The sequence below is a fragment of the Hypanus sabinus genome, chromosome X2, assembly GCF_030144855.1.
Source record: "Hypanus sabinus isolate sHypSab1 chromosome X2, sHypSab1.hap1, whole genome shotgun sequence".
NCBI lineage: Eukaryota > Metazoa > Chordata > Chondrichthyes > Myliobatiformes > Dasyatidae > Hypanus > Hypanus sabinus.
In genome coordinates this window covers 24,818,158-24,830,880 of record NC_082739.1, presented here as the reverse complement: position 1 = coordinate 24,830,880, position 12,723 = coordinate 24,818,158, and the positions used below count along the sequence as shown (strand labels likewise).

General features: G+C 38.7%; 1 protein-coding gene across 1 annotated transcript in view; it reads right to left on the bottom strand.

Annotated features, from left to right (window-relative positions):
* Nucleotides 1-267: 267 nt before the first annotated feature.
* The window catches only part of LOC132385209 (A disintegrin and metalloproteinase with thrombospondin motifs 15-like), a 53,590-nt gene continuing 41,134 nt past the window's right edge, over nt 268-12,723 (bottom strand). The window contains exons 6-9 of the mRNA XM_059957123.1: nt 10,467-10,644; nt 6,175-6,350; nt 4,363-4,538; nt 268-2,480 (exon numbers count right to left, since the gene is read on the bottom strand). Of these exons, the coding sequence (XP_059813106.1) occupies nt 1,694-2,480; nt 4,363-4,538; nt 6,175-6,350; nt 10,467-10,644 (1,317 nt within the window). The 3' untranslated portion in view covers nt 268-1,693. The remainder of the gene's footprint in view (nt 2,481-4,362; nt 4,539-6,174; nt 6,351-10,466; nt 10,645-12,723) is intronic.

Below are 12,723 nucleotides of genomic sequence, written 5' to 3'. Positions count from 1 at the left end.
TGGCAAAATTCCCATTCACTCTTGGCATTAATTGCATGTCAGATCATCCAGCTGGACACAAATCCCCCACATTTTGTTTTATGAAGCTAACCCAAAGCTTAAACACAAGAGATTTCTGCAGATGTTGAGAATCCAGAAAAACACACAAAATGCTGGAGGAATGCAGCAGGTCAGGTGGCATCTGAGGGAAATAAACAGTTGATGTTTCAGGCCGAGACTCCTTATTAGGATAAACCTCACTATCAATAATATGACCAGCAGTTCATAGATAGTTATGGTTTTATTGTGCACAATTAAACAGATGTATACATGGTATACATAACAGCCAATAAACACTATTTATGCCCTTTGCAATTAAAAAAATGCAAAAGAGTAATATAAACCCCAATAACATATGAACCATCTTTTAGATGGAAGAGCAGTAACTGCAGTCCCTCCCAACCAGAACACAAGTGAAAGGGTTACAGAGTCTGGTATAAATGATATTTTCTTTAAAAAAAAAAGTACTGCACAATACAAAGAGAAGATTTAACAACCATCGATGCAAGTGGCTTTCAACTTTAGTGAAATACTAAGAATTTAAAACTTTTCTTGGATGAAACAATTGTATGAATGGTTTCTTCATGTAACAGACATATTTGTAGAATTATCACAAATGTTTGCAGGCAAGGTATAAAATGTGCAAACATGGACAAAGCGTATAGCTCCATAGTTATAATCTAACCACACAAAAAATGACTTAAATTGTCAGTTTGGTTTTACATTGATGGTTTTTGGAACCCAATACACATAATAAATAATGTTGCCAGCATACAGAAAATGATTGATGCACCATGTAATATTGTCCCTATCAGAATAAATTATTATATATAAAACATAGTTTACTAAGAGATTATTAGAGGAGATCATATTGCAAACAGGTTCAGCTACCAAATACTATAATGCTCACCTCAGACATAACGTCTGAAGTGTTTAACCTGACTTTAGCAAAAGCCTAACACCCTTTTTTAAAAATAGAGTTAGGATCTAGTGTAAAATGTTGCAACGGTGACATCAGTTAAACCTGACCAAATGTCACGTTACATGTCACACAATAGTATTACTGGGTAAAATATTCTACTGGTTTCACAAACAATTTTTATCTTCCTAATATATTTTATTTTAAAAAAGCACATTAAATTCCCTGTTTACAAATGAACTCACTTCCACATCTCTGAAGTTAAGAATGGTCACCTATTACCATTGACCTATTAATATATCACATTAGGACATACCTGCATTATATTGCAGTTGCACCTATGCTGGTCCCTGTATTATTGTTTAACGCTCAATGGTGAAAAAAACATCATCAAACCATAGAAATCTTTGACTGCTTCTAACTTGGTGTCAAACTGCATTGTGTAAGTGTCCAATAGGCAGTCATCACTTCTTACATTAGTACAAGGTCAATGAAGTCACCAAATCAGTTTAATGCAACATACAAATGCCAGAGGTAGACTTCAACATGTAAATTTTAGGTAATTTCATTCCTAATTATACATCACAGATCTCCATGTTTTCCAATGTGAAGCAGTTGTTGGTTTTAATATTCCATTTGGGTTCAGGCGTAACAGATATAGCCATCATTTTAAATCACTGATCACCTGCCATTGCTAAAGACTACGCTATCTGAAATAATATCCATTGAGGGTTTTCAGCAAGGTCTAACAGTGCAAAAGTCCAGCTCTTGTGGCTTCTTCCTTATACTGCAGTGTTCCCTGGGTAATGCGTGGCCAGTATCAGCCTTACATTTGATTAAACGTCTCTTGAATCCTCTGCCACAGGTCTTTGAGCATGGTGACCAGCCACCAATCTCCCACACTGGGCAAGGATCTCCACATTGCCGGATGACTTCTGGTTTCTGGGTGGTGTCACAGTCAAATGCTATTTTTCCGAGATGGTCTTCACACTCAACAGATCTGTGCTGCAACCCATTTCCACATGAAACGGAACACTCAGACCAGTTTCTCACTACCCATTTATAAATAGGCCTCTTATAGTCTGGTTGCCGCGAGTTTATTTTATTGAATTTGCTCAAACTTTCATTGTTCAATGAGACTCCTTTTGTGTCTTTTTTATGAGGACTATGCAAAGATTTATCTTCCCTATTGTCCTTGGGTAGGTAGAAGGAATAGCGGACTCGAGGAGGAGTCATTTTTCCAACTGATAGGACTTCAATGACCAGTGGTTCTTGGATGGGTCTAAAAGCTTGAAGGCTTTCAACAGAAGTTGCTGTCCCACTATACCTCAGCAGGCTTCCCTTTATGACAATGTCCCGTTCGACCGCAGAAACAATATAGTGACCATTGAGTATGTATTTTCCATGTTCATTCCTAACAGCCAGATAGTTGTCATCATTAGTCATGCCTCGGTATCCTCTTTGCTTGATATCTATACTGGTGGCTCCGACTGGAATTGTCACAATATAATTATATCCATGTCTGTTGAAAGAAAACAGCTTTAATACTGTAATTATGGTAAATGCTAAAATATTATTTGAGAATCTCTCTTCTTCATGAATTCTTTATTCCACCTTTCATAATCCCAGACCTTCCTTTTCTCTTTAGAGAGAAAGAGGATGAGAGGTGACTTGATAGAGGCGTGCAATATGATAACAGGCATACATTGAGTAGATAGCCACAGACTTATCCCAAGGTGGAAATGGCTAGTATGAGGGGCATAACTTAATGTCTCAAAGACCATTTTAAACAATTGATTTCTTAAAGTATGGTCACTGTTATAAGACCATAAGATATAGGAGCAGAATTGGACCACTTGGCCCACTGAGTCTGCTCTGCTGTTACATCATGGCTGATTAATTTTTCTCTCAGCCCCAACTCCTGCTTTCTCCCTGTATCCCTTCATTTTCTGACCAATCAAGAACCTATCAATATCTGCCTTAAACATTCCCAATGACAGCTGCCTGTGGCTACAAATTCCACAGATTCACCACTCTCTGACTAAAGAAATTCCTCCTCATCTCTGTTTTCTTAATGGAAATGCCTCTAGGCTGTGTCCTCTGGTTCTAGACCACTCCCCCACCATAGGAAGCATCTTTATACGAGGGAGAATAATTTTAAAGTGATTGGAAGAAAGTAGAGCAGGGACATCAGAGTTAAGTTCTTTACACAGAGCGTGGTTGAAGAATAGAAATTCCCGCCAGGGGTGATGGTAGAGCCAGACACATTAGGGATATTTAAAAAACATGGATGATAAAAGAAAGGAGTGTTATGGAGGAGGGAAGGGTTAGATTGATCTCAGAGTAGGTTAAAAGGTCAGCAGAACATTGTCGATTGAAGGGCCTGTACTGAGCTGTAATGTTCTATGTTACAAGCCTGAGCTTTCTATATCCCAATCGATGCAATTTTTCAAAAGTGGTCCATTGTTTTCTGAATTGTGAGGCTCTGCAGCTTAATTTTGTTTCCAGCTTTGATCATGTGACCTGGCTAAATGAGCAAATTGCTCACAGTCCCTCAACTCCTACTCTGTGTTGACCAGAGTAAGTGAACACAGCTCTCAATCTTCCCCCCTCTCCTTGTTTCAAAACTTTGATTTTATTCAGTGTTTTTCCCAGAGTACTCTAACTATTCATCAGTGCTATAACAATGGACACATCTACATTGTCTACATGAATAGGTGATTATTTGAATAGCTAAAGTCTATACAGAGCTGCACTAACATTGCTCCATTTTCACCGTTCATTTGTTCTAGTCTAGTTCATCTTCAGAGAAGTTTCATTTATTGGGTATTTTCTTAAGGGTTAATAGGCATTTTCGCTATGAAAATGTAATGGTCTTGACTTTATGATCCCTCTTATGACTCCCTCTCCTTGTTTCAGCTCTTTGTTTCCATTCAGTGTTTACTCCAGAGTAGCCTAACTGTACAAGGTGCTATAACAATGGAACCCTCTATGTTATCTACAACATAACGGGGTGATTGCTTGAACATCTCGTGTCTCCACAAAGCTGCACTAATTTTTCTCCATTTACAAAAGAGTTTCACTTATTGGGTGTTTTCTTAAAGATTAAAAGGCATTTTGTCACTATTAAAATTAATGGTGTTGACATTATGTTTCTGCTTATGTATGAAAATGAGAAATTATCTTTGAACTTGTATCATAGTCATAGGGTCAAACACTACAGACACAGGACCTTTGACCCCACCGTGTCCTTGACACAAAAATACCTATCTAAACTAATCCAATTTATCAGCATGTAGTGTTAATGAATTCTCAAATTATAATTGTCTTTAATGGTATTAAAGTGACATAATATTATATTAATAACAATTAATTATAAATGAAAGGAAAAAGGAGAAACATACATGGGCTTTGTGAATAAGCCTGAAACTTTCTTGCAGCTTTTGTGATCACCTCCACATACTCCACACTTGTCAAATTTCTTCTTGGAGCCCAATCTTCCATCACAACCAGCTTTTATACATTTGCCTTGGACACACACGGCTGAAGTGTCTGGCATGCATGGAGTTCCATCCACTACCTGGAAGTTCAAGATCAAGATTGTGTAATGTCATCTCCAGTACACCAGTATAAAGGAGAACAAAATAATTGTTACTCCAGATCCCATGCAACACAAAATAAATAGAAGATAAAGAACACAATAGCAATAATGAAACACAATAAAAATAAATACATAAGATAGCTAATATACATTGATTGTATGTTGATAAAGTAACACAAGGCTGTGCATGAGGTGACTGACAGGAAATAATAAAATATTGGGTGGAGATGTTGATCAGCCTTGCTATTTGAGGAAAGTAGCTGTTTTTCAGTCTGGTGATCCTGGCATGAACACTATGTAGCCTCCTCCCTAACGGGAGTGGGACAGACAGTTTGGAAGGACATAATAATTTAGGATACTGTTTCATCCTCTCAATTCTGCTTAACATTTTGTAAAACTTCTCTGCCATGATTCAGTATCCCTTTCGATGTAGGGAACCAGAACTCACATCAATCTCTGTGTGCAGTGCAGTCAAAGTTCAGCACTCCATTCTGAAACATTCCACCGTGTGGAAGGAGCAGATAATGGAACAGATTTACACCAGGGACGGCAGAAAAGTGGGATGTTTTAAAGTAAGGTTGGTGTGTATTTCCACTGTAAAGGAAAATGAAAATCAAACCCCTGCAGACGCTGGAAACATGAACTAAACGTTCCAGACCACTGAGTCACACCCACAGAATATGGAATGAGATAGGATTGAGACGAGGAGAAATGCCTTTACTCAAAGAAGATGAATGCCAGATTCTCTACCACAGAGTGCTCTGGAGGCTAAGGCATTGAATATATTTAAGGAGATAGAGGCAGAAACAAAATGACATTTAAAAGATAATTGTACAGCTATATATGTTCTCGGGTGATGGGGTGTAGATATGTCTCTACCAAATGAGGTGCAAGGTGCTCCTTCCCTCTGCTAGACTTGGTAAGGTGTAGCACCTGCTTAGCCCCTGATCATGGTCATGTGAAGCTATGGGAATGGGCGGTGAATGGTTGTATGAGTAGCTTGTGTATAAAACACGAGGGGGTATTTCTTTACTCAGAGAGTGATAGCTGTGTGGAATGAGCTTCCTGTAGAAGTAGTAGAGGCCAGTTCAGTTGTGTCATTTAAGGTAAAATTGGATAGGTATATGGACAGGAAAGGAGTGGAGGGTTATGGGCTGAGTGCGGGTAGGTGGGACTAGGTGAGATTAAGGGTTCGGCACGGACTAGGAGGGCCGAGATGGCCTGTTTCCATGCTGTGATTGTTATATGGTTTTATGGTTATATCACAAGTCCTGGTTATGTGACCACTGACGCCAGGCAGACAATCTCTGAAGAGTGTTGTTAATAGCTGTGGTCACCTGTCTTGTAAAGACACTGCCCAGAAGAAGGCAATGGCAAACTACTCTTGTAGAAAAATTTCCCAAGAGCAATCATAGTCATACAAGCGATAAACTTAAGTTTAAAAAGAAAGCACCTGGAGTTTGCATTATAAAGAGCGAGTCACTCAAGAAAAATGCAAGAAACTAAATGATTAATAACTCTCATTAAACAATTCAGGTGCTCTAAAAACCTCACAGCCCAGTGCTTTACAGTATCCTGCACAAGCTTGAAGAGCTCAGTACAATATTATGCTTACCTTGGGTGCAAGAACATAGAAGTATCCAGTTCCATTTGCTCTGCACACAAGCTTGCATTTGTCCCTCAAAGATACTCCTGAGTATTTCGGAACCCACACAACAGATGGGGCAAGTCTATTGGTATTGACATTGTAACCATTGAAGGATTCACACTGCTCCTCCCTGAAACTTTTACCTGTGGTTTGGATGGAAATCCAAAAAAAAAACCAAAAACAGCAATTAGAGGGGATTAACTGTAACTGATCATCATATCTGTAGTGTGGCAAGACTGCTCTTTCACTTTTGACTAAGTTGGATCTTGATGTTTTTGTGATACAAAGGTGCTTTTGAAGTCAAGAATGAGGCATAAAACTTATTGCTCATAGCCATTTTATTAAATGCTACAAGAGCAAAGATAAAGAAGAAATGTTCAGAAAACAAAGAAAAGACCCTACGAAGAAGCATTTGTGGTCGTCTCATACCCAGACTAGAAATAGCAAAATTCCATTGGTATCAATTAACTTATAAAATAGCTAGGTTCATATCATGTGAATCTTGCTACAGAAAACTAAGATGGTTCTAAAAATTAAGGAAGCAACTATACCATAATTACAGGAAAATTCAATGAACAATTACCATAGGCCACAGGACCATAACACATAGGAACAAAATTAGGCCATTCAGTCCATGGAGTTTGCTCTGCTGTTCCATCATGGCTGATGATGAAATAGAGCAGAATTGCCTGATCCTGCTATTATTTGGCCTAATAATTAGGCCATTAGTAGGCCAAATAACAGCTTAATTCTACTCTCATGTCTTACAGGCTTATCTGTGGAAAGAGGAACCAGTCAATATTTTAATCAGGAGGAAGGGTCTTCAAAATGAAATGTTAACTTGCTTCTCTTTTGAACAGTTTGTTTTTTGTTGCAAATTCCTGCGTTTGCAGTTTTATTACCTATGACCTTAGCAGTTCTGTAACCAGATTTACTCTGTCAACAAATTTTCCATCTTTGAACTCTAACTTACAAATTCTCAACAATGACGGCTAATGAATGGGTGTTTCTCGACCTGCTAAATTCTATAACTTCCAATGACAATACAGAGCATACAAACAAAGAAATTAAAATAAATTGTCAAGTTTTTACTATTCAGATGTTTTACAATGTGTGGTGAATCTGTGGAATTCATTGCCACAAAGGGACGTTGGAAGCCACATCATTGGGTATATTGTGGAGATTTATTGGTTCTTGATTAATCAGGATGTCAAAGGTTACACGCAGAAGGCAGCAGAATAGGATAGAGATGGATAATAGAGTAGCCATGATGGAATGGCAGAGAAACTTGATGGGCTGAATACCCTGATTCAGTTCCTATGTCTTATAGTCTTGTGGACAAAGGAGTAAATGTAACATGAAACTTTTGGGGTTTTTCTGATGAATCAATTTCTGCTTTACTCTTACAAATCTGTCCATCATTTTGAGTGATTCCTTTCAGCAATGTAATTAAACATAATTTCTATACTTAAGAAATTCTCCATTATTCAAGATAAAATAGACATTATTCTTCAATTGATATGGATTTAATAGAGTGAATCCACTCTGGTCTTATCTTGCTGTTCCTGGCATCACTGTGGTGAGTGCAGTACCATGCAAAAGTCTTAGCCACCCTAGATTTTTTATATGGTTTTAGATGGTATGGCCTCTGATCTCAACATCATGGAGGCTCTCTGGGATTACCTGGAGAGACAGAAGCAAGCAAGACAGCCAAAGTCTGCAGAAGAACTGTGGCAAGTTCTCCATGATGCTTGGAACAGCCTATCAGCTGATTTTCTTATTAAACTACACAACAGTGTACCGACGAGAATTGATGAAGTTTTAATAGTCAATTGTTATAAATTTAATTGAGTGAATCCACTCTGGCCCTATTTCACTGTTCCTGGCATAACTGTGGTGAGCATACAGTATGTCTCAATAATTACTGAAGCGAATGTCTGTGCCACTTATGAAAATATTGAAGAGAGTTAGGAAAAGTATTGCTGTTTCATTGAACAAATCTTCTGAGTATGTGACTGTTTTGAATGTATAGCATCCATTTCCCCTTAAAAAGGATAGTGATTTGGGGATTAAATCTCAGACTTTACAAAACATTCTTATAAGTGCAAAGTTCAAAATTCAACATTATAAAGAACAATCTTTGCGTTTTCTTTCACAAATGAAGCATTAATTACTTCACATGAAGAGCACTACCACTTTCAAGAACTTTTTTTGTTCAGGTTAAGCTGGTTACAAACTGGTTTCAATAAAACTCTTTCATCCTGCTTCAGAATTGTGTGTTTTCCTCAGTATTTGCCTCTGGGTGAAATTGCCATCAATGTTAACAATCGATAACTTTTCAATATAAAGCGGAACTTTCCAGTGGCTAAACATTTTAATTCTCATTCCCATTTTGATATGTCAGTTCATGGCCTCCTCTTGTGCCAGGATGGGGTCATGCTTATGGTGGAAAAGCAACACCTTTTCTTCCAACCTGATATCATGAAAATCAATTTTCCTTCCAGTAAGGATTTTTTTCCCCTTCCCCTTCCCTCTTCTTCTGTTCCCCACTCTGGCCTTTTACCTCTTCTTACCTGCCTATCACTTCCCCCTGGTTACCCAATCCTTCTCTTTCTCCTATAGTCCACTCTCCTCTCCTATCAGATTCCTTCTTCTCCATAAAACCATATATAACCATATAACAATCACAGCACGGAAACAGGCCATCTTGGCCCTCCTAGTCCGTGCCGAACCCTTAATCTCACCTAGTCCCACCTACCCGCACTCAGCCCATAACCCTCCACTCCTTTCCTGTCCATATACCTATCCAATTTTACCTTAAATGACACAACTGAACTGGCCTCTACTACTTCTACAGGAAGCTCATTCCACACAGCTATCACTCTTTGAGTAAAGAAATACCCCCTCGTGTTTCCCTTAAACTTCTGCCCCCTAACTCTCAAATCATGTCCTCTAGTTTGAATCTCCCCTACTCTCAATGGAAACAGCCTGTTCACGTCAACTCTATCTATCCCTCTCAAAATTTTAAATACCTCGATCAAATCCCCCCTCAACCTTCTACGCTCCAATGAATAGAGACCTAACTTGTTCAACCTTTCTCTGTAACTTAATTGCTGAAACCCAGGTAACATCCTAGTAAATCGTCTCTGTACTCTCTCTAATTTATTGATATCTTTCCTATAATTCGGTGACCAGAACTGCACACAATATTCCAAACTTGGCCTTACCAATGCCTTGTACAACTTTAGCATTACATCCCAACTTCTGTACTCAATGCTTTGATTTATAAAGGCCAGCATTCCAAAAGCCCTCTTCACCACCCTATCTACATAAGACTCCACTTTCAGGGAACTATGCACAGTTATTCCTAGATCTCTCTGTTCCTCTGCATTCCTCAATGCCCTACCATTTACTCTGTATGTTCTATTTGGATTATTCCTGCCAAAATGTAGAACCTCACACTTCTCAGCATTAAACCCTTGCATATGGCTGTTCTCCAACCCTTTCCCTTTCCCACCCAGATAGCTTCACCTATAACCTTCTAGCTCACCTTCCCCTCCCCCCACATTTTTTATTCTGGCATCATTTCCTTGCTTTTCAGTCCTGAAGAAGGGTTTCGGCCTGAAACTTCAACTCTTTATTCATTTCCATAGATGCTGCCTGACCTGCTGAGCTCCTCCAATATTTTGTGTGTGTTGCTTTTCAATATCAAAATTCAAATCACTTCAAAATCAACCCTGAAAGAACCAAAACTGATTGCTGGAAAATGCAGCCAGCAAAGTGCTGGGAAAAGGGATGGGTTCTCAGTAACAGAAGGATGAAAGCACTCTTTTCTCTGAAAGGTAGTCTGTGTCAAATCAGAAAGGAAGGAGTTGATGAGAGAGGAGAAAACAAGGTAATAAAGATGTAAACATGAGGAAATCTGCAGATGCTGGAAATTCAAGCAACTACACACACAAAATGAACAGGCTAGGCAGCATCTATAGGGAGGAGCGATGTCGACGTCTCGGGCTGAGACCCTTCGTCAGGACTAACCGAAAAGAAAGATAGTAAGAGATAATAAAGATGTGTTAGATTTCTTGAGGAAACCAGATGGTAAATCATCAGTTTTAACGGTCCTATTTTATTCCTTACTTTACGATAAACTGTGCATTACAGAATGTATATAATGGATTGGCCCCAATGAACAGACAACACAAAATACATCTGTTATTCAAAGCCAGATAAATAACACAATGTGGCTTCAATAAATGTCTTACCATTGTCAGGGCATGGCTCCAAATTGCATGAACGGTATTTGACACGGATCCCCTCACAATATCGTCCTCCATTGGCTGGGACTGGTTTGTTGCATTCTCTCTTGGCAAGCTGCACACCACCTCCACACGTACGTGAACATGACCCATAAGGACCCCATTTTCCCCATCTTCCATCCACCTGCAACAGATAGAGATCATTTGTACAGATGCCAGCCCTTTATGCCATGCCTGTTCCATATGCAATGTACTTAGTGCCAATATTACAAGATAATAAAGTCTCCATGACACCATTAACATTAAATGAAACCCAGCTATAAGTGTGGGACCTTAGGTCCAGGTTCAGGAACAGTTATTATCCTTCAACCATGAGGCTCTTGAACCAGCATGGATAACTTCACTCACCTCAACTCTGAACTGATTCCACAACCTATGGGCTCACTTTCAAGGACTTCACAACTTATGGTCTCAGTATTTTTTTTATTTATTTGGCTGTTTTGCTTGTTTGATTGTTTATTGCTTATTCAGCAAGTTACTTAGTTATTTATTTAACTAGTATTTATTTTCTATTAATTTCTTTATGTGCTTTTTATATTTGCACATTGGTTGCTTTTGTCTTTTCTGTACTTTTTCACTGATTCTATTGTATTTTTTTGTTCATCAGGGAGGAGGTACAGGAGCCTGAAGACACACACTCAGCGATTCAGGAACAGCTTCTTCCCTCTGCCATCAGGGAGGAGGTACAGTAGCCTGAAGACACACACTCAGCGATTCAGGAACAGCTCCTTCTCCTCCGCCATCAGGGAGGAGGTACAGTAGCCTGAAGACACACACTCAGCGATTCAGGAACAGCTCCTTCCCCTCCGCCATCAGGGAGGAGGTACAGGAGCCTGAAGACACACACTCAGAGATTCAGGGACAGCTCCTTCCTCTCTGCCATCCGATTTCTGTATGGACATTGAACTCATGAACACTACCTCACCACTTTTTTTTTTAAATTTGTTTCTTTTTTGTACTACTTATTTTAATTAAACTATGTAATATACATATATACTTTCTGGAATTTAGGTTTTTTTTCTATTTTTGTTATGTACTGCATTGTACTGCTGCCACAAGGTTAACAAATTTCACGACATATGCCGGTGATTTTAAACCTGATTCTGATTCTGTCAGTCATTGACACAAACAACACATTTCACTGCATGCTTCAAAGTTTTAATGTACTGTACATGTGAAGTATAAGGCTAATCTAATCTAATTGTTCTGTTGACCATAGCATTTATTGATTTCAGTTTCATTATCTATAAATAGCAATCTTTGCAAACCAGGAGAGCCATATGCTTCTTTGTAATTCATGCAGTATAACATTGTGCTGTTATACTAAGTAAGATTTTTTTAATTTCTATAACACAATTCATATCTTGGATGGAGAAAATTGTGCTGGGTCATAATTATCCACTTATATTTAATCGCTATCCCATAAAAATCTTATCCAGATGCTTCATGGCTTGTTATTGGCAACGGCTCTGCCCAAGATCACAAAAAATGGCGGAGAATTGTGGACACAGCTCAGCACATCATGGAAACCAGCCTCTCCTCACTGGACTCTGTCTACACTTCTTGCTGATTTGGTAAAGTAGGTACCATAATCAAAGATCCCATTCACACTGGACTTTTTCTCTTCTGCTCCTTCCCATTGGTCAGATACAAAACCCTTTGTATGATAGGATATGCTTGACCTCACAATATAATTCATTATGGCTTCATTTTCTGCCTGCATTGCATTTTCTCTGTAATACTTTATTCTGCATTCAGTTATTGGTTTCTCTTGTACTACAGTACTGTGCAAAAGTCCTAGGCACCCTAGATTTTTTGTGGTTTCAGAAGGTATGGCCTCCACAGAGCCTGATCAGAACATCATCGACACTGTCTGGGATTACCTGGAGAGACAGAAGCAAGTAAGACAGACAAAGTCTGCAGAAGTACTGTGGCAGTGGTGAATCTGTGGAATTCTTTGAACAGGCTGCTGTGGAGCTATTATTTTAAAATAGTAATCGATCTAATACAATTTGCATTCAGTAAAGCAACCAGCATAATTAAATCTTGTTCCTCTTTGTCCATCTTCATCCTTTGCATCACAATTATTATTTTGTGAGAGCAACAACGTAACATAAAGCAAATCATGTCTGACAATGTTTCATGACATTGCTTTGTAACAGTTTTAGAGAAGAACTGCTTCTGAACAGGTGATACACAAGTG